Here is a 20,258-nt window from a genome sequence, read left to right as displayed (position 1 = left end):
ACACAATCAGTTTCCCTGTGTACATCAGCAATGTAATCTCTCCTGGTCTGAAATCTAGCTAGCCGCTGCTTTGCCACTGACTTGCAATGCAGCTTTGTGTGAGTCACATTTTGCACAAAACAGCCTGCACATAAATAATGTCTCATCTGTGCCTTCAGTGCTTTTGGATGCCCGAATCAGCATGAGAAAGAACAATTCACATAAACGCACAGATTTCTAGTTCTGGCAGCCATTAAATCTGGCTCCTGTCTGCATTTTATAAATGCATTTAGGTCTGTGAAACATGAAGAGCTGAAGCTGCTAAGGGTATATGGCAACAGAGAAAGACATGGGCTGTCCCTCGTGAAAAGAAAGTGCCAAGCGTTGGAAGAACTTTCTAAAGCAGTGAGAAGCTGTTCCTCCATCGCCAGAACCATGTCTTCTGAAACCCCACAAGGCCTGATTCTCTTTCCTGCTTACTTGCCATGAATAAATCAGATGAGAAAGACCTCAGTGTCAATAGTAGGCAGAGAGCATACCCTTCCGCTTGCCTGCTAGCGCTAGGGATTGAAATCTGCTTTCAGCATAACATGCTTTGGTAAACTCATATCAGAAGCAAAATAAACTAACTGAAATAGAATTTGAACAAGTAAAATCATAGAACTGACAAGGCCCCATCCCAGATCAGGACTCTGTTCTTTACTCTATTTGCAAGTGTGCCAAGCCATGTTCCTGCTTATCTCTTAACATTCTCCTTCCTGCCAATTCATCTTAAAGTGCAAAAGGAAAATAAGACAATGCCTAATTTTCTTTCATTCTTAAGTTGAACCCAGATAGCAGCTTCTCCCAGTGGTTGATAGTGCTCAATTGCTAGTTCATGAAATAATACCTGAAAGCAAAGGTATCGACTCAAGTTGGGGGAGTTTGCACTGCTAGTAACTCCTATCATCACTGACCATTGGCGTGCTGGTTGAGGCTGATGGGAGTTGGTCCAACAAGATTTGATGGGCAACAGGTTCCCCATACCTACCATAAAGAAACAACCAGCAAGTTGGGATAGGTAACATTCAAAAATGGAAAACATCTTATGTCAGTGTGTATGGAATTTGTGTCTGTGGTGGTGTGCATTTGAGGGCAGCATGCTCATAGAATTGTAGAGTTGGAAGGGACCCAACTCTCACCTGTTCCAAACTCTGCAATGAAGGAATCACAGCTAAACAATCCCTGGCAGATTACCACCCATCCTCTGTTTAAAAACCTCTAAGGAGGGAGAGACCACCACCTTACCCGATCACATTGTGGAGCTTTGTTGGGCATCCTATCTTGTTGAGCTATGTGAAAAGTCCTTTTGGGCTGAAGGGGTCAATGACCTTCATCAGGTCCATGAAGGCACCTCTGCTCTCAGCATTTCTTCTGCAGCTGGCACAGTGAGAAAATCATGTTGACTGTTGACCTATGATCTCTAAAGCTGCAATGTGACTTGGGATAGACGTGTCAGCGAGTGGCTGTAAACTGTTGAGAACTATTCGGGTGAAGGCTTTCCCCACAGTACTCAGCAGAGAGATTCCATGGTAGTTGTTATAATCATGGCGGCCACCTTTGTTATTATAGAGGGTCACGATGCACATATGGTGGCATGGATGCTTCTAACACTTCAAGAGAAGGCCATGGAGGTGTGTCATGAGGGAGGAATTGAGGCCAGCTTTCAGCACTTCTGTTGGGATTCCGTCCTGTCCTGGGGCTTTACCTCATGACTGAGAATTGATGGCATTTTTTAGCTCGCCAAGGGAGGGACAGACATCCGGCTCTTCCAAGGCAGGCATAGTCTGGATACTGTAAATTGTTTTGTCAGAGACCATGTTTTCCTGCAAGTACAATTCTTGATAGTGCTCTGCCTATTGCTTCATCTGCATGGGATCATTAAGACCTTAGTTAACCACTGAGGAAGGCTGTACATTGTCAAAGTGCATTTGGCTGCTTGTGACATATGAAACAACCCATGTTTATTTGCCCTTGAGCAAATAGTGGTTCCAAGTTTTATATGAAATGATATTTGTAAAATTGCCCTAGATTGGCCAGGAGGCTGTTTGTGTTTAAATGTCTTGCAGGGATATTTAAAGTGCTGGTGTTACTTGCGGTTTTCTCTTCCTTTCATATTACACGTGCCAACTTGCTGCACCATCAGCTGGTGAGTGCTCAGCACAGCTGACATTTGCTAAGCCCTTGTTATGGTTAAAAAAAAAAAGTCCAAGTGCAGTGGTAGAGCACATGCTTTGCAAAAAGTCCCAGGTTCAATCCCCAGCAGCTCTATTTTAAAGGATCAGGCAGCAGGTATGTGAAGGATCTCTGCCTGAGGCCCTTGAGAAACGCTGCTGGTCAAAGTAGTCAGTAGGGCAGGGAGGGCTAAGGACCATTTGGCTCTTTGGATGATTTTGGACTCCAGTTCCCATCAGCCCCAGCTAGAACAGCTAACGGCTAGGAATGATGGGAGTCATAGTCCATCTACATCTGGAAGGACACAGGTTTCCCCTTCCCTATTGCATTGGGTTAGACAGACAAATAGTCTACCTATAAAATACATTTTGTGAGAAAAGTTTGTAAATACATTGGTTGAGAGAATATACATTAAAAAATACATCAGTATTCATGCAGGGTTTTATTTTTTAAGAATTCACAGATTAATACAGGGATGGGATAGCCTTATAGGTGAATACATATGAAAGTAACGTAGACTGTCAGCAGATGGATTTACTCATTTGTACACTGGGCAACCTGAGAGGAACTGAATCTCTCTTTATTCAAGGATGTATATAGATCATAATATTTCTAGACTTTGTTACATAACTAACGTATGCTGTTGCCCTTAGTGCAAAAATTCCTTCCTACCCCACTTAATTTTTTGGGTGGGGGGTCTTGGTGTGGTCTGGTCAAGCAAAGTTTTGCAAATTTGACAAGAGACTATACAAGACATCAACAATATATAAGCATATTGTAAGCAATAATGACTCTGTCTTACTGCTTTCTAGTCTAGGAAAAACTGTAATTACTATACACAGCTAGTGTTACCTCATGTCTTGCTGGGTGTTTTTTTCTTAGAAGGTTCAAATGTAATTGCTACCTCTTGCCGTAATTTCATAGTGAAAGCCATCATTGGTAGTGCTTCTCCCTGTTCACCCTTTGGTTGTGCTTTATAAGCAGGCTGCTTGGTTGAATCCCATCTTTTTTAGACACCGTTTAATTGGTTGCTGTTTAGCCAGCCTGTCGTATGGGCAGTCATCACTATTGAACATTATTTCCTTAGCCCAGAATCCACTTGCAAAGCTTTTGACATCCCTGTAAGAAACCTGCATCCCAATTAGAGTCTATTCTTGTCGTTAGAGTTTCATCATGTCCCTTGTTCTGAAACTGTGGTGCGCAGGAAGAAGTTTAGGCGAGGTAGCGTGGGTGACTCAACTCATTCTTTCAAACTGCTGATTAGCCAGCATCTCTGCAGCAGGATGGCTGCAATGGCTGCTGGGTCCCAGGTCTTCCTAGGCCCCCATACCTTCCCAAAGGCTTTTTATCTATCTCAGGGCTGAAGAGGACATTGATTCCTTGAAATGTTACAGACATTGGAGCACACATCTGCAGCCAAGTAAGGGCAATATCTCTAGGCCAAGCTAACCCTTTTAATACACCCATTGAGGTCTCTGTATGTCAAGAGGATTGATGCTGCCTGTGTGCGCCATTTGTAGCCATTATTTTTCAAAAAAAATTACAATCCACTCTAGAGTTTTTGGCAAACGGAAGCATCATTTGTTGACAAATCAGTGCAACCTTGAATCCATCAGTTCTGCCTGTTGTTAGGAAAATATGAAGCTGCCTTATACTGCACCAGACCATCAATCGATCTATCTCAATATTGTTTATACCAGACATAGGCAAACTCAGCCTATGTAGTTTTTGGACTACAACTCCCATGTTCGCTAGCTAACAGGACCAGTGGTCAGTGATGATGGGAACTGTAGTCCAAAAACATCTGGAGGGCCAAGTTTGCCTATGCCTGGTCTATACTGACTGGAAACAGCTCCCCAGGGTTCCAGACAGGAGTCTTTTCCCAGCCATACCTGGAGATGCTGGAAATTGAACTTGGGACAGATACATGTGCTCTGTGACTGAGATACTACCCCTCTTCTTTGCCTTTGATAACTGCAGTTAGTATACACCTTAGGAAAGAGTTCTGCTTTTTAACCACTTTGGCTGCATCCAGTCTTTCAACTAGCCCAGGTCAAGGATGGAGAAATGTGGTCCTCCACATGTTGCAGGCAGTGCCAGATTTACATACAGGTCAAACAGGCTGCAGCCTAGGACCTCATAATCGAGGGGAACCTCAGCTTCTTGCCATTAAAAAAACAAGGAAACAAAAACACAGGTATATTTTACTATCTAGGACCAGTTGTTTAGTAACATTAAATATGTGACGTACGAATCTGTGCCTGTATAACAGTTACACAAGTGCATACCTACTGTTTAGTAAAGTTCATGGGGGCTTTAAAGCTACTCAGAATCAAATGTTAAAACGATGCAAGTGTTCAGATCCCTGTCTATCATTATAGCATGCATTTTCAAAACAAGTGAGGATTCTTTCATGTCATTGTGAATCACAATAATATTTAATTTCAACTTTTTGTGAAAATAATGAGTAAGTGATATGAAAGTGGTGCTAGTAAACGAAAGTGACAAAAAGAACAGAAGGAAATACTCAAAACATTTAAAGCCAATCATGTCATATGGCTTTGTACAGCAGGCAGAAGCAGCCCTACATGATCCCTCAGCTGCAGAACATTCGTGTTTACAAACAGAAGAAATCAAGTAGACTACGCTGAACAGTCTGAGCAGACTGAAGAACAATCAGTTTAGATTCAGAACGCAGGTTCCCAATACAAGAACTGTTGTCAGTAACTACCACTACAAATACAGAAACCTCTGGAAAAAGTAACAATGAAGTGACAGGATCTGCAGCCAAAGAATTAACACAAGACACTGAGGGAACATGCCACGAGATAGTTACAACAAAAGAAACAGTTCATGCTCTTTAGCCTCTAAAAAAATTGGAAAACAAAGCAAATGATCTCAGCAAAAACCCCAGCATAACAGACACAAAATACCAACTGTTCATGCTACTTGTGATTTCAGAGTCCATAATGATGTAGCTTTATGGACCTCATTGAATAACAAGGAAATAACATTCTTGGTTGAGAAAGGTCCGTCGGAATGTTGGCACTGGGGTGGACCTTCTACCACTTTGAAGCGAACATCCAAAAGCCAATCTCAGTTCTGCTCAAAAAAATTAATTTATTCCACTAAAGTAAATGGAGAAACCTACCCTCGGAAATGGCTAGTGTACTCTCCCATGAAAGGAAAAGTCTACTGTTTGGTGTGCAAACTTTTCTCTAACCAAACTTCCTCAACTACAGCTTTAGTTTCTACTAGATTTGATGATTAGCATCACACTTATCTTGTTCAAACCACAGAAACTCTAAAAATCATATGAACTCTATGCTAACATAGTTAACAAGAAAGCATGGTCAAACACTCACATCAAAACTCGAAGAGCAAATCAGAGCAGAGCAGGATTACTGGAGGCATGTACTTCAGTGAGTTACTGCATTGATTTCCCTTTTGGCAGAAGGGGAATTGGCATTTACAGGAACAACATATGCTTACTTGACGTTGAGAACATATGCTTATTTATTTGCTCCCTGTTGGGTCCATCATCTCCCCCACCCCACCCCAAGCATCCTCGGTACAAATAAATCCCCACTGTAGTTTATTGGGACCATTGCTTGAAAATTGCAGAAGCAAATATGTGCAAATGTTACATTGGATCTGGCTAGCTATGGAACTTTTTTTATGACTTGACAACCAGAACATGCTAAGTTTCTATCTCCAGATATTTCTTTTTTAATAATCTGGAACTTCTGCAGCAGTCCCATGCCCGTGAAACAGAAAGAAGCAATATTGCAAGATTGTTGTGTGGATAGGTGATGTCAGGATGCCTGCAAAGGGTTTCGCATTTTTAAAGTGCTGTTTGTGAGTAATACATCTAGTTTTTTTTATTCTCCTTACTACATTTGAGTAAACACACTCATACTCAAATGTTGAAAAACTGTGGCTGACTCTTATTTCTCTCTAAAGGTGGGTTTTAACTCTTGAGTTGGTTTTTTTCTATTCTATTGATTTATAGATTGGAAGAAACCAAGCTTTTCTGACGAAATTTTAAGGCATGCTACTTAGAAGCCTAGATGTGATGATATGTCACATTCATTGCTATTCTTTCATTGCTTTACTCTGAAGCATGCCTCTCTGAAAATTACCTTGGGCTTTGCTGTGTTTTATTTCTTCTTCTTGGCAATCAGCATGTAGCATAAACATCTAAGCTTATTTTATAAACTACAATAAAACTTCAGGACCTGATCCAGAACTGTGGAAATAGCATATGGAGTACAACCAGTGGCGTAGCGTGGGTTGTCAGCACCCGGGGCAAGGCAAGTAATTTGCGCCCCCTAACCTGTGGATTTGCGCCCCCTAACCCTAACCCCCAGATGTTGCGCCCGGTGCGGCCGGCCCCCCTGCACCCCCCACGCTACGCCACTGAGTACAACTAACTGGTTATGTTGTTTAATGAACTGATTTTGGTGGTCCTCAGTTAAGGAATGTGATATGCTTTTTGGGATAAATATCTTCTAGGACTTCATGTATAAATGGAAGCTCTCTCTGTTGCAATGGCATAGTTGTTAATCCAATTAACTGATTAACATCACAGTTAATTTCCAAAGGTACTTCCTCAAAACTTCACATTGTAGGAAATGTGACTGAGAAACCCTCTAAGATACCTGACATCCTTCAATAACAAATGGTGTGCTATTTAATTCTTGTATATGCATCTATGATTTCAGAAGGCTGGTGCCCATAGTCCAAAGCTTCTTCACAAAGTATGGCACAAGCTGCCCCTAGGGATAGATGGATCAGCCTATTTCCAGTCAGTGTCAATGTGTTGATCCACTACATTTCCTCATTAATCTGCATTTTTTTATTAAAAAAACTGTACAAAAATTGTATTTTAATAACATATTTGAACACAGACACAACTGTGCAATTTTAAACATATTTTGCCCTAAAATCATTTCATTTTATTTTCACACATTTTGGTGTGGGTTGGTTTTGGGTTTTTTAGATGAGGGCTGCTGTATCACGAAATCCAGAGAAATGCACAGTGTGGAGGATAATTATGTTGCAGTCCATATATTAGTTTGAAAGATGAGAATTAAAAATAGACTGAAATTCTCCCCCATGCCTAGCTGTTCCCAGCTGTTTGTTTTCCACATGAAGCATGACTTGGCTGTGATAGAGAATTCCCTTTCTACATACCTTTTTGATAGCCCAACCAGTTGCAAATGAAAACTGCCCCCAGATTTACATGGAGCAGGCTGAGGAGTCTTTCAATTCACCATGTACTTGATGAAGCAGACTGTAATCCATGAAAGCTTATGCCATAATAAATGTATTAGTCTTAGAAGTGCCAAAAGGTTTATTGTTTTTTACATGTAAAAATGCATTTTAAAGTGTATCGACTTTCAAAGTATGCATTTTGAAATGCATTTGGATACCCTTTTTTAGCTTAAAATGTGTGTCGCAACATTTGGGAAGTGTAGATGGTTGTATTACCCCGGTAAGTGCTGATCACATCCATTTATCCTGGAATTTGCAAACTGTGATTCCCTGAAACATCCTTAGTTGTGAATACTTTGTGGGGGTTACAGTTGACTGGCTGCAGAGAGAGAGAACAGGCAGAGTAAGGGAGCCTAAGAGATCTTTCGACATCATGAAGGACCAGGGTAGGGTTCTGACATTAATTATGAAGTCTGTTTAAGGAGTTGGTTGAGGTAAAAGGAAACAATTCAGCTGGTGCCCATTGGGACTGGTAGAGCAGAAGGCAAGGAGGCCAACAGTAGGTGGAGCCAGAGGCAGAGCCAATTCATTCTAATTCTGTCCCTGTCCTCCTTGTTAAGTTATACAGAAGCAACACTAAGGCTAAAGAGGAGGAAGCTGACAGCTAGTGCTACCCCATGGATTGGATGTAAGTAAGAAGACAGGCAAAGGGGATCCAGCTGAGGGCAGACTGAGGTTGTTGGGGCAGTGCCCCCATTTGCCTTAATGGACCAGCCTCTGCTGGCTTCAGACTTGGAGGGTGAAGCTGTAAGTTAGAAGAGGCAGTGTGAAGTAATCTTTGCTCCCTCCTGTGGTTCTCTCAGCTTGCCTTTGGGGTGATTTATTAGGCCAGTCTTTGCCAACCACATGCTGGCTGGAGCTGATGGGAGCTACAGTCTAACAATGTCCAGAAGGCATCAGCTTGGGTAAGGCTGGCTTTCTCCTTTTCCTAGAGTGGCACGTGTGGTGTCTGCTGCAAACCATTTGCAGATGTGGAAAACAGAGTGCTTTCCACCTCCCACCCCTGCTCTCATTATTCGGAAATGGAAGGAGGTAAAGGCAAAGGGATGAGACTGAGAGCTATGCTGTGCTTCTGCTCCAGCCCCGCTGGCAGCTAACTGCACCCAGTGATGAATGAGCTCATTGCTGGGTCCTGTACAAGCTCCTCCGCCGAGGATTCAGAATCTCTAATAAGGCAGCCTGCATTTCCCCCTGTGTAGGTGCCTATGTGTGCTTTATTAACTGTACCAGAGTAATATCAGACCGCAGCTCTGGGGCCAGCCTGGCCAGGAAGGGAAAGGGTGTTTCAATCGAGGCAGAGCCGCACAAAACACACACAACAAGGGGGCAAGATCAGAGGTGGTGTCAAGGGGCCTGTATGATGAAAAATCTCCCAAATTGAGACCTTCAGTGGTATTGCTCCATTGTGAAGCTAGCATCATCAATCATGAGGGGGGAAACGTGTTTAAGGATCCTGCAGCTGGAGCCAAATTTCAGCCTGAATGTTTTTGCAATATCCCACTGGGTAAAAAAAACCACATCTAGAGTCCTTGTGGATTAAATGGCAGCCAAAAGACAAACAGAGAATGATCCCCTGTCCTTGCTTCTCCTCCTTTTCATATTACACAAATAATTTGTTGCTCGTCTTTGGAGCTCCTGTCTATGCTTATTCTGGAGCGTTGTGTGGCTTCAGGTCTCTGGTGCTTAGAAATCATATAGAAGACTTACCTTGGGCAGGGGTTTTTTTTGGGGGGTGGAAATGGAGTTTGGGATGCAAAGGAGGTTAGCTATGGACAGACTGTGAGATCAGTATACAGTGGGACTGTTATGGAGGCCCATATCCTTACCGTTAAAGGGAGAAGACTGGTGAGGTTTTTAGATGGCATATTTCCTACTACCATATATATATATATATATATATATATATATATATATATATATATATATATATAAAAGCTTATATATTATATTATATATATATATATAAGCTTTCCAAACTTCATGTTGGTGACACACTTTTTAGATATGCATCATTCCGCGGCACAGTAATTCAGTTCTGCATCATTTTGCGACTCAGTAATTCCATTTTACTAGCAAACCAGAGGTTAAACTAACTCCTTTCCAGCCCTGGGAGGAGCGTGGGCAGCATTCGCGCAACACACCTACACACTGCAGCCTACACACTAACATGTCGCGATGCACAGTTTTGAAAGCTCTGATATATTGAATGATATTATTTTATATTTATGTGCATGAGTATACACATTCACAAAATGGCTTGGATCCAGGCTACATTAGTTCTCATTAAAATCAGTGTGGAAAGGTGGTCATGGCTTATTTTAAGTCTTGGGTGAGTGAGATTAACTTAGTCTGAATCCAACCCATTATGTCTTGGCTGCTAATGTTGCCTCTTCTATATGTAGCTTTTTGCTCTTAAATAAATTTTGTTTAGGTGACAAAATGAATGAGAGACATAGGGGGCTTTAGCAGGAAACTTTTTATTTATTTATTATTCCATCTATATCTTAATGTTTTTTCGAGGGAGCTCAAAATGGGATATATACTTCTTCTCCCCATTTTATCCTCACAGCAATCCCATGAGGTAGATGAGTCCAAAAGACAGTGGCAGAGAAATGCAGGGCATATGTTTTTCCAGTGTTTAAATGCTACTGTACTTGGCAATATTGAGTCTCCTTCTGAACTAGCGTTTCTCTCTCCCTCTTCTAATTATAAAGAACAGCATCAGCTCATGGCAGATGCATACTGGGGACGGGGGGCAGGCTAGTAGGGAGAGAGGGCTTTTTGAAAAATAATGTCAATTTAAAAACTGACTTTAGGTTACCCGTTCTTTCCCCACCCGTCCCAATATTGGTTACCATTTTCTTTCATATTAATGGTTCTCTTCAATTTTACATCCCACCATATGAAAGAAAATGGTGGCCAATATTGGGACGGGTGGGTGGCACCCCCCTGGGACGCCAGCCCCACCTCCGCAGGTAGCTAGCCCTGCACCCGGGTGCACAGCATGTGTACCGCGTCGGGTGCCGGAGCAGCTAGCTCTGCCTCTGAAGATACATTTTGGGTTATCTGGAGGAATATCCTAGATATTAATCATTTATTGATATCTTGATGCCAGACACCTTCCATGGGTTTGATAGATGGATACAGATAAATCAGAGGCCTATCTCATGCATGCAGTTTGCTCCCCTACAAGACCCTGAACTGTTGGAGATCACATGATTACTAGAAAGTAAATTCCAACTATACGGGCCCTTTGTACAGTGCATTTGCAAACAGAGCAAGCCAAGAGGGAGTTGAAAATATTACAGGAGCCATTCCATGTGTACTAGTTACGTTATGTGGGTTTTCCCCGAGATGGCTTGGTGTGTGCTGGACATAATGGAACAGTTCTCCCTAACCTTGGGATAGCTGCCTCACCATCAAAAATCCTGGCTCATAATTGCAAAATAGCCTTCCTTTCCTGCTATCAGACTTCTTCTTGATTCTGCTATCACACTTTACATTGTTTCCAGGAAATAGTGTGTTGCATGCCGAAATATATGAAGGGATTTGCCCCTGGAAGTAGGATATTGTCTTGCTTGGCTGAGACTGTGAGAAAGCTGGCAAACAGAACGACTCATCTATAGGGGTGCTGTTCAAATCTGTATCCATTGTGGATATTTGCAGATGAGGCACACACTGATTAAAAATGGATCCTGGCTGGATTCCAGAAACAATATGATTTTCATTTTATTTGGCTCATTCTCTGAGAATCTGCCTCTGTCCTAGGTCTCAGTCGTACCATCTCATAGAATCATAGAATCATAGAGTTGGAAGAGACCACAAGGGCCATCGAGTCCAACCCCCTGCCAAGCAGGAATCTCCACTTACAAAAACTTACAAGAAGAGTGTAGGGGAGGGTTTGTCCACACGTCCACTTGTCTGAGCAGCTTTCTGCTTTCTAGGCACAAGCCTGAGCAGTGGCGTAGCGTGGGTTGTCAGCACCCGGGGCAAGGCAAGTAATTTGCGCCCCCTAACCCGTGGATTTTAGCACTCGAGTGCGAGCGCGCCCCCCCCAGATGTTGCGCCCGGCCCCCCTGCACCCCCCACGCTACGCCACTGGGGCTGGGGGCGAGCGAAGGAGCCAAGGACCCCCCCAAAGGCTCAGCAGGAATTTATTAAATTTATTATTTGCGGAGCCCCCACGGGCCGAGGCAGCCGAAGCCCCCTCCCCTCGGGCGCCTCCCCGCCCCCTCCTTTCCTTGGGCTGTAGGTGGAGCTCCAGATCCGGGCTTGGCGAGCGCCTCTTCTCCTCCTGGCCGGGTCCGGGGGCTTCCAGCCATGCTCCGTCCTCGCCCCCCCCCCCCCGCGGCTGAGACTTGCGCTGAGAGCCGGAGCCAGCGGCGCCCCCTTCTGCCGGGAGACCCTCGCCCGCCCGCCGGCTTCCTCTCGGAGGGTTTTGGGGAGCGCAGGGCGCGGCAAGGCCCCTCGGAGCTCTCCTCCCTCCCAGTCGGCAGAAGCAGCCACCGCCTGTGGCTGGGCCGAGGGGATGGCGGCGGCGGCGGGGTGCGGAGGCTGCCCGTGCCCGGCCAGGCGTCGGTGGCGGCGGCGGCGCTGCTGCAGCGGCTGCTCCTCCTGCGAGCAGTGAGTGGAGCGCAGCCGCAGCGGCGGCGGGGGGCACGCACGCGCTAGGGTGCAAGGCTGGCGGTGGCGGCGGGGAGCCCGGCGGAGGAAGGAACTTGTCCCTTCCCTCTGGACTCGCGCCCCCCCAGATGTTGCGCCCGGTGCGGCCCGCACCCCTGGCACCCCCCACGCTACGCCACTGAGCCTGAGCGGTTCTGTTTGCCACGTCGAACCCACTCTTTAGCAGTGAATTTTAGCAAGCATCAGTCTTCAGAATACCCAACAGATGTTTGCTCCAATTCAGTGATAAACATTGGATTTTCCTGTAGGAAGCAGTAGGACAAGCAAAAGTCTGGATGGGCCCTCAAACAAGACAGTGTTCTACTTGAAGATGCATGGAAGACAACCTGGACATACCTGGAGTTTAAACAGCTTGTTTAAGAAACAATAGTTAAGTGGTAGTATTGATGGGGCATAAATTTGGTTCAGTTTGAATTTTAATGGAAACCTACTTTATTCGAACTTTCTGAAACAATATGTGAACCGAAGCTCAGCTAACCTTCAAAATTCGCACTTCTCTGAATTTGTGGTGCTGTTCTCTAACCCAATAATGTATCGGGAGAAAGTATGCATTGAAATACACATTAGTGAAAATAACAATATATCAGGGGAAATCGCATATAAAAACTGTGTAGATTTTGATACATTTGCAGGAAAATGCTGAGAAACTTTCATGAGGATGTCTTTAAGATAAAAAGGAAACTGATGCAGAAATGTGGACAACAGAACTTAAGGCAGGGAAAATGACAACTGGAAAGAAACCAAAATTCACAGATTCATCCAGAAGTAGTAATTTTCCATCTGGGAATTATACGTCTGAACTGCAGGTCAGCTATTGACCAGATTAGGGTCATCTGTGGGCTTTGGCTAACACTTAATAGCAGGTCCATGCAGCGCTTCCCAACAATTCTCGTCTGTTTCCTCTTCACTGCTTGAAGTAGGTCAGGTGACAAGGATGCACATCCTGCTTCCTTGTCCGTATGCACTGGTCTCTTTCTGCCTCCACCATCATAATGCACAGACCTCCCTCCTCGTCATCTCCCTGCACATTTACAGGCAGTGTGACAAAACTTCGACATGCTCCAGAATGGCTTGGTGGAACTAGAGGGGAAAGGGTGAGGGAGAAGGCCACAAGTTTTGGCCCAGAACTTGCCAGCTGTCACACCCTCAACCTTCAGCATGAAATAGCAGTAATATATTTCTAAGTGGGCATATTTTGAAGCAGCTGGCAGGAGCTCATTATCAAAATAGAACAATGAAACTAAAGCCAAGTAGCTAGTTTTGATTCAATCTTAATGCCCTTTTCAGCTGTTAATATAGAGTGAATGTGCCGGGTCAAGGGGGAATTGCAGCCAGCAGTCTCTGCTCATGACCGATGAGTGCTCATTAAAGCGCCTGAGCAGATCCACTGCACATGCATGTTCATTCCATATGCACAATTATGCTTACATGATATATACCTATAAATGTAAATTGTGAATGTAGCAAACATATGTTTGAAAGGTGAGTCCCGCAAAGGCAGTATTAACTGCAGAACCCTGTTGAACATTACACAGTGGCTTACTTGCTCTGTAATCTGGGAAATGGTTCTGCTGCCCCAAACACAAAATTCTCATATTCTTTCCACTGGAACCATGACTCAGATGCACTTGGAGTCTTTAGCATTCCATATTTTAGAAATGAAGGCTGTTTTGTTTTTTAAAAAAACTGTTGAGGATGCAGAATCCTGCTCCATATTTTAAGTTTTAGCACCATGCCACAAGAAGAAGGGGTGACAGAGGACGAGATGGTTGGACAGTGTTCTTGAAGCTACTGACATGAGTTTGACCAAACTGTGGGAGGCAGTGGAAGACAGGAGTGCCTGGCGTGCTCTGGTTCATGATGTCACGAAGAGTCAGACACGACTAAACAACAAAAATTCATACAGGAATGCATAGAGCACCTGTAGTAGCCTATGTTATAGTTAATAATCAGCAAGAAGAGAGAAGACAGAACACCCAGACTAGATAGCTCATTGTTTTCAGTATTCGGATTTCAAAACCCTTTTCTTTGTCTAACCAAAACCTGGTTTATGCCTCTTCAGATGAATCACAGGGACCTGCCCCCCAAATCCATTTCTGTGCGGAAGGTGGAAAAGGGCATGCTGCAAGAATACCTCCTGACTGACCTGAAGGTGCCTCTGAGCTATGAAGTTCGCCTCACACCCCTAACCCGCTTTGGGTCTGGGGACATGGCTACCCGCACCATCCACTATATAGAACGTAAGTTTCTTGCTCTCTTACCTTACTGAGTGACCAGCCCCTTTACAGCAGTATCACGGCCCTGAAGGGGTGTATTTCTCCAGAGAGAACCTTAGTCCTGTCAGCCATTTTTCAGAATAACTTTGAAGGGCTTGGGAGGCCATACACATACCACCATCAGATTGGGTTGTTTCCTTGTTCCACTTGACACACTGTTCTTCTTCTAGAGAGCTTAGTAATCTCTGTGTGGTTCCCAGGCCATTTTACATTCAGGCAGAGCTCAGAGTCAGGCCTCCTTAGCAAAAGCAGTAGATCTGCAATATGTGCCGTCCAACTCATCCACTGCCATCAGATTATTCGGACTGTTTGTATCCATGAATCCTTTGCTGATATGAGGATACATAGGCAGATTTTCAGTGGGGTCCCAAGTGCAAAATATTTGGTGAGCTTCAGCTTCAATGGAGCATCAAAGTCCTTTCCACTCACATATGAGCTTCTGGTTCCTTGCCATGAATCATAAAACAGTCCCCACTTTTGCGTTTTTCTACCACCCACAATTTTGGTGCTATGCACAGGGCCTCAGATTCAAATCCTCCATTTGATACATGGTTTTCTCTCACAGGAAGCTAAGTCACAGTTCAATACAGTTCTCTTTATAAATCCTGTTTCACATTGGGATTTAACCTTATAATATCAGCTGCCACTGTTTTTCCCTCCCAACTGGTTGTGCCTATTCTCTTGAGCTTTCTTGGTTCCCATAAGGCTCCACGAATGAGATATAGTAAAACAACTTCCCTCTTTCTGAAGCCTTTCTGAAACTTGGGTCTCCAGATGATGTTGGACTACCACTCCCATCATCCCTAGTGAGAAGGGCCAGAAGTCAGGGATGATGGGAGTTGTAGTCCATCAGTGTATAGGGAGAAAGGCTAGTCAAGAGTAACAGAATGCTAAGGGGCATGAGTACTAATCAGATATGTTGGGAACAGTTCAAACATTTTCTTCCAATGAGTATTTGTATTTGTATATGATCTTATACATCTAATTAAAATCTAAACAACCCTTTCTGTTTCCTTTCTCAGCAATCAGCTACCCCAACCCAGTAGGTAAGTGTCAATGACCCAAACTTTATCTACCCTTTTTGTATATCTAATCCAAGGACAGCCAACATGGTGTCCTCCAGCTGTTTTTAGTCTATAGCTCCCTTCATCCCTAATTTTTGGCCATGCTGACTAATGGGTGTTTGAGTACGACATCATCAGGAGGACACCATGTTGCCTACTGCTGATCTAATCTTTAGACCCAAAAGTATTAAAATTCAAAAAATGTTTTTCAGATAAGTGGGGGTTTTAAAAAAATAAAGGGAAATCAAACATGCTGAAAGTGCCTTAAATATTTAGCTGAAATAAATGCAAGAATGCATATAAGAAAGCTAAGATAATCCATCATTCATCACAAACTTCTCAATGACTTCTTAGGTTTTTGACCCCCTTGCATTTCCTACAGCTAATGTTCAGATAGGAACTTTGGCAGAGTTGCAAAAGAGGCATTCAGAGATTGCTTCCAGATTGCCTGTTTATTCAGCACTCATCCTGATTTGTTCGCACAAAGTTTTCAGGAAGGTTATGCACCATTGACACATTTATTGTAGCTATATGACATTACGCCAAGCAGTTGTTAATCCCACACTTTCTAGTGCATTTTCTCATCACTTTCCTTGCCCCAATCTTTCTTTCTTTCTTTCTTTCTTTCTTTCTTTCTTTCTTTCTTTCTTTCTCTCTTTCTCTCTTTCTCTCTTTCTCTCTTTCTCTCTTTCTCTCTTTCTCTCTTCCTTTCTCTCTTCCTTTCTCTCTTCCTTTCTTTCTTTCTGAAGCAGGTTTCATGTACCACAGAGCCAAACCCATTTTTTATTGCACAACCCGAATTTGCCAGCATGCAATGGATTCCCACCTGTAAAATGGCAGCAGTCTGGAAGCAGCCATAGATAGGTAGCAACCGCTGAGAATGCCTATAATAGATCTAAAGGCAGATACAAGCAAGGGTTCAGCTGGCACAAATACCATAGAATCCCTGGCATATAGAAGGAGCTGGTCTATAAAATATGCATTGCCTAAGCTGTTTAAGGTTTAAGAGATGAAATATAGTGCCTTGGATGGTGCCCAAAGATAAGAGGAAGGCATCAAAGACCCAGGACTAGGGTGCTTGGAGTGATCATTTGAATGCAGAACACAGAACTGCCTTATACCAGGTTAGAATATTAGTCCATCTAACCCAGTACAGTGTTACCTCGGGTTAAGAACTTAATTCATTCTGAAGGTCCGTTCTGAAACTGTTCTTAACCTGAGGTACCACTTTAGCTAATGGGGCCTGCTGAGCTGCCGCCATGCAATTTCTGTTCTCATCCTGAAGCAAAGTTCTTAACCCAAGGTACTATTTCTGTAACCTGAAGCGTCTGTAACCTGAGGTACCACTGTATTGTCTACTCTGACTAGCAGTCGTAATTCAGGGTCTCAGGAAGAAGAGTTTCCTATTACTTGCAGCCTGATCGTTTGAATGGAACATTCCAGAGACTGAATCTGGGAACTTCTGAATGCAATGCAGGCGCTATACCACTGAATCATAGTCCCTGCCCATTCAGGAGCTAGACCAGTGTGCATTACTGAATCTCTGAATCCTTCATTAACCTAGGAAGAGGCCAATATGCAGCCTTGTCTTAATTTGAGCCAATAATATGCCACATAACACAAAACTGAGTTTTTAATTCTGTTTCTTCATTGCCCCAGGCAATAGGAAAGAGAGGCACACACACAAAAGTTAAACTTATATGGGAAACAGGAATGCCATGCAGAAATTATATGGCTGACCCGTCTAAGCAATTTTAATAACTGCCACAGGAATGTAGAAAAATTAGCATCAGCACTTGACCTGAGCCAAGGCTTAATTGGACCACAAATTTATTTCAAACGTTTGTGTCTGACCATGGAAACTGTGTCTTCCTCATAGGGATGGAGGAGGAATCAATTTTAAATGGATTTATGCATGGAATTTGGCGTATCCAGCCCAATGCACTTTGTCCAAATCGGACCACCTCTTGCATCAAGCACCTCATGCATTGCCAATTTTTCTTTTCCTTTTAAATCCAACTATTTATCAACAAACACGTACACAAAAAATACTTACATCTGTAATATGGTACCCTGCATTAACACACAATTATTTTATATACAGTTATATGCATTATTTTATATAATTCTTCGTATGTTGGTTACATACAGAAACTTGTATAATAATGCATTTAATATGTTAGAAATGTTTGTTGAGATGAAGGAGAAAATCTGCAGTTAAGCTCAACATCGAAATTTTCAGAAAATTGCATCACTACTCCCACACTGCATTCTTTCTTACATTCTCTTACTTGTATTTGGCGCTTGTCTGGTGAAGTATTTGTTTCCTGGCCGTCCAGGTGACTGTTTCTCACCCCTGAGTCACCACTGCCAGGCCACATATATGTGGAATCAAGGAGAACACTAGTAACCACCAATCAACAGTACCTTTTGTTATCAGGACTCATATTCAGTTTATTGGCCCTCATTCAAGCCATTATTGCCTCCAGACACTGGTCTCTGAATTAGGCTATATGGAAAAATAGAACTGAGTGCTACCTGTTGGCATACTGCCAGGGAGATAAAGTCCATCATGGCCCCAAGCCGTGTGCCGGACGTCCATCATCGATCTCCCGTAGTCACGCAGTTTCAGCAATTAGCAACACGAGTTCCCTGGAAATACCTTGCCACATTCCAGGGCTCGTGCACACTCTATCAGCAGATAATGCACAGCCAAAAGTCGCACTCAGGAGAGTATTATTTACAGGCTTTATTCAGCGTTGATCAGAACAAAGAAAGACATGACTGTTCTGCGTCAGTGTCTCCGACAGAGAGAGAAACGAAAGCAATAGCAAAACATAAACATCCTGTGAACAGGAAATACACAGGCTGTGACACAAACATCCTGCTCCCTTTTAAGGTGGAACGGAAATATCCTAACACTACCTGCATATTGATGAAATCTAGAAGCAAATCCTTTAAGGAATTTCATAACCCATATAGCCATCTATAGTTGCTTACCATGCACAGAGACAGTATACAGGGCAAATAATTTTAGATTCACGGGATTTTGGAGGCTCCGTTTTCATCACCTTCACCATTAACATTTAATATTAATAAAGTCCCTAATACATGCTAGGCACTGTGCACAAATAAACAAACCAGGTCATTGCCTTCAGGCTCACAATTTAAGCAACTTGAGAGAGAAAAAGAGGCAAGGGACGAAATTGTCAAACAGCACTTTGGACAAATTTGCTTTGGATGCTAGAACAATGCGATTATATTTATTACAGCGACTAACAAAAAAAGAGCTATTGAAGCCCTAAAGCAAAATGTTTTGCCGACCACCTTCCCCTGTTGTTCTGATGTGGATCAAAGGTTGCTGTAGCCAAGATGGAATATTCAGAAGTGTGGCATTTACTTTTGTTAGCCGTTGTAATAGATATGAAGAATAATAGACATTGACTTATCATCCATTGAGGCCACCTGAGCTAGAGGCCAAGTTTCTCAAGATTTGGCCCAGGTACTTAATGTTAGAGACTCTATTCTTAATGTTCATATTGACTTTTGTTGAACTATAATAAGCTCACATTATCTTCAAAATATCAGATCCCAGGTGTGCAAGATGAACAGTGTGATGCTAACAGAAGAAGATTATTTAGGACAGTTGCAGGAAGCTGTGCTGAGTTTAGCCATAGAATTGTGCCATATAGATAAAGTTAGTACTTCTTTATTCAGAAAAAAGTAAACCAGGACTGTATAAAGAACTGGGAATATGGTGCAGCTTTTGAATTTTGCATCCTCTTAAGTTACTGAGCAAGGGGTCCTGCAAAAGCAGGTGGGTTTGTTTGGTCCAATTTTCCTGTAAACCTCAGCATGATTGGATCCTGCATATCTTGCAAGCTGCCTTATGCCATTGAGCCCTCTGTGACTGCTGAGCCCAGCACAGAAGGTCCTGCCTTGGATTCCTTGATTTCCAGAGTTTAGGTTGTGAGGTGCAAGAGCTATTGGCAGCTTGATTGTAGACTCTCCATCATGCTGCGAAAAGATTTTTTGGGGGACCCCACAGATCAGTTTAGTAAGTTGCATTTTACTTTCAGTTTATTTTACTATGTAATATGTTTGGTATTCATTACCATGTATTTATCTAGAAACCTTAAGGTGGCTGCTTGAGTATCTTCACACACGAAAAGGAAACGTGTCATCAAAAAAGCATGCATATGTATGGATATGATTTGGAAATAATTGCCTCAACGGTGCATCTTACTAGAGTAAGGGAAATCACTGGTGGCCACTGGAGACAGGTGTGTGTGCTCAGTCTGCTCTCCAGGTGCTCACCATCAATGGGTATCTTCAAGATCTTCCCTTCTTGCAGTTCTTTATCTTTAAGCTGAACTTGGACTAGGCAGTCCTTCAAATAAGAGGACTATCCTCTGTTAAGAAAACACATGCCAACCCCAAGAAACCAGCAGCTTGAAAACACATACCTAACCTCTTTCATTATGAGGAATATTTTGTATCTTTGAGCGTCTGCAACAGCTTTTCTTTTCTTAATTGACTTGGCAAAGGCTCGTCTATTCACACATTTCAGCCACACCACGCTTGCAAAGCAGAGACGATTCTTGCCAAATGTGAGATGCCCCTCACAATTAGTTATGTATCTGTTACATTTGTATCCTGTGATGAGCTCAGGGCAGCATACATGGAGCCGGCAGCCAGCCTCCCAACCAGACATTGTGCATAGCCGTGATGTACCATGTGCACCGTGATTTTTGTATATCACATT

General features: G+C 43.1%; 1 protein-coding gene across 5 annotated transcripts in view; it reads left to right on the top strand.

The window, feature by feature from the left end:
• MDGA1 (MAM domain containing glycosylphosphatidylinositol anchor 1) overlaps nucleotides 1–20,258 on the top strand; it is a 239,175-nt gene that overhangs the window by 169,820 nt on the left and 49,097 nt on the right. For all 5 annotated transcript variants that reach the window (XR_014524576.1, XR_014524577.1, XM_083497182.1 and 2 more), the window contains exons 11-12: nucleotides 14,216–14,393; nucleotides 15,452–15,475. Coding sequence is in view for 3 of the 5 variants with exons in the window: in XM_083497182.1 (XP_083353308.1) it covers nucleotides 14,216–14,393; nucleotides 15,452–15,475 (202 nt within the window). In the remaining 2 variants the exon portion in view is untranslated. The remainder of the gene's footprint in view (nucleotides 1–14,215; nucleotides 14,394–15,451; nucleotides 15,476–20,258) is intronic.

Source organism: Podarcis liolepis (genome assembly GCF_965112155.1).
Source record: "Podarcis liolepis genome assembly, chromosome: 3".
Classification (NCBI taxonomy): domain Eukaryota; kingdom Metazoa; phylum Chordata; class Lepidosauria; order Squamata; family Lacertidae; genus Podarcis; species Podarcis liolepis.
Note: the sequence above shows the minus strand (reverse complement) of the source record. Positions and strands in the feature narration are given on the sequence as shown.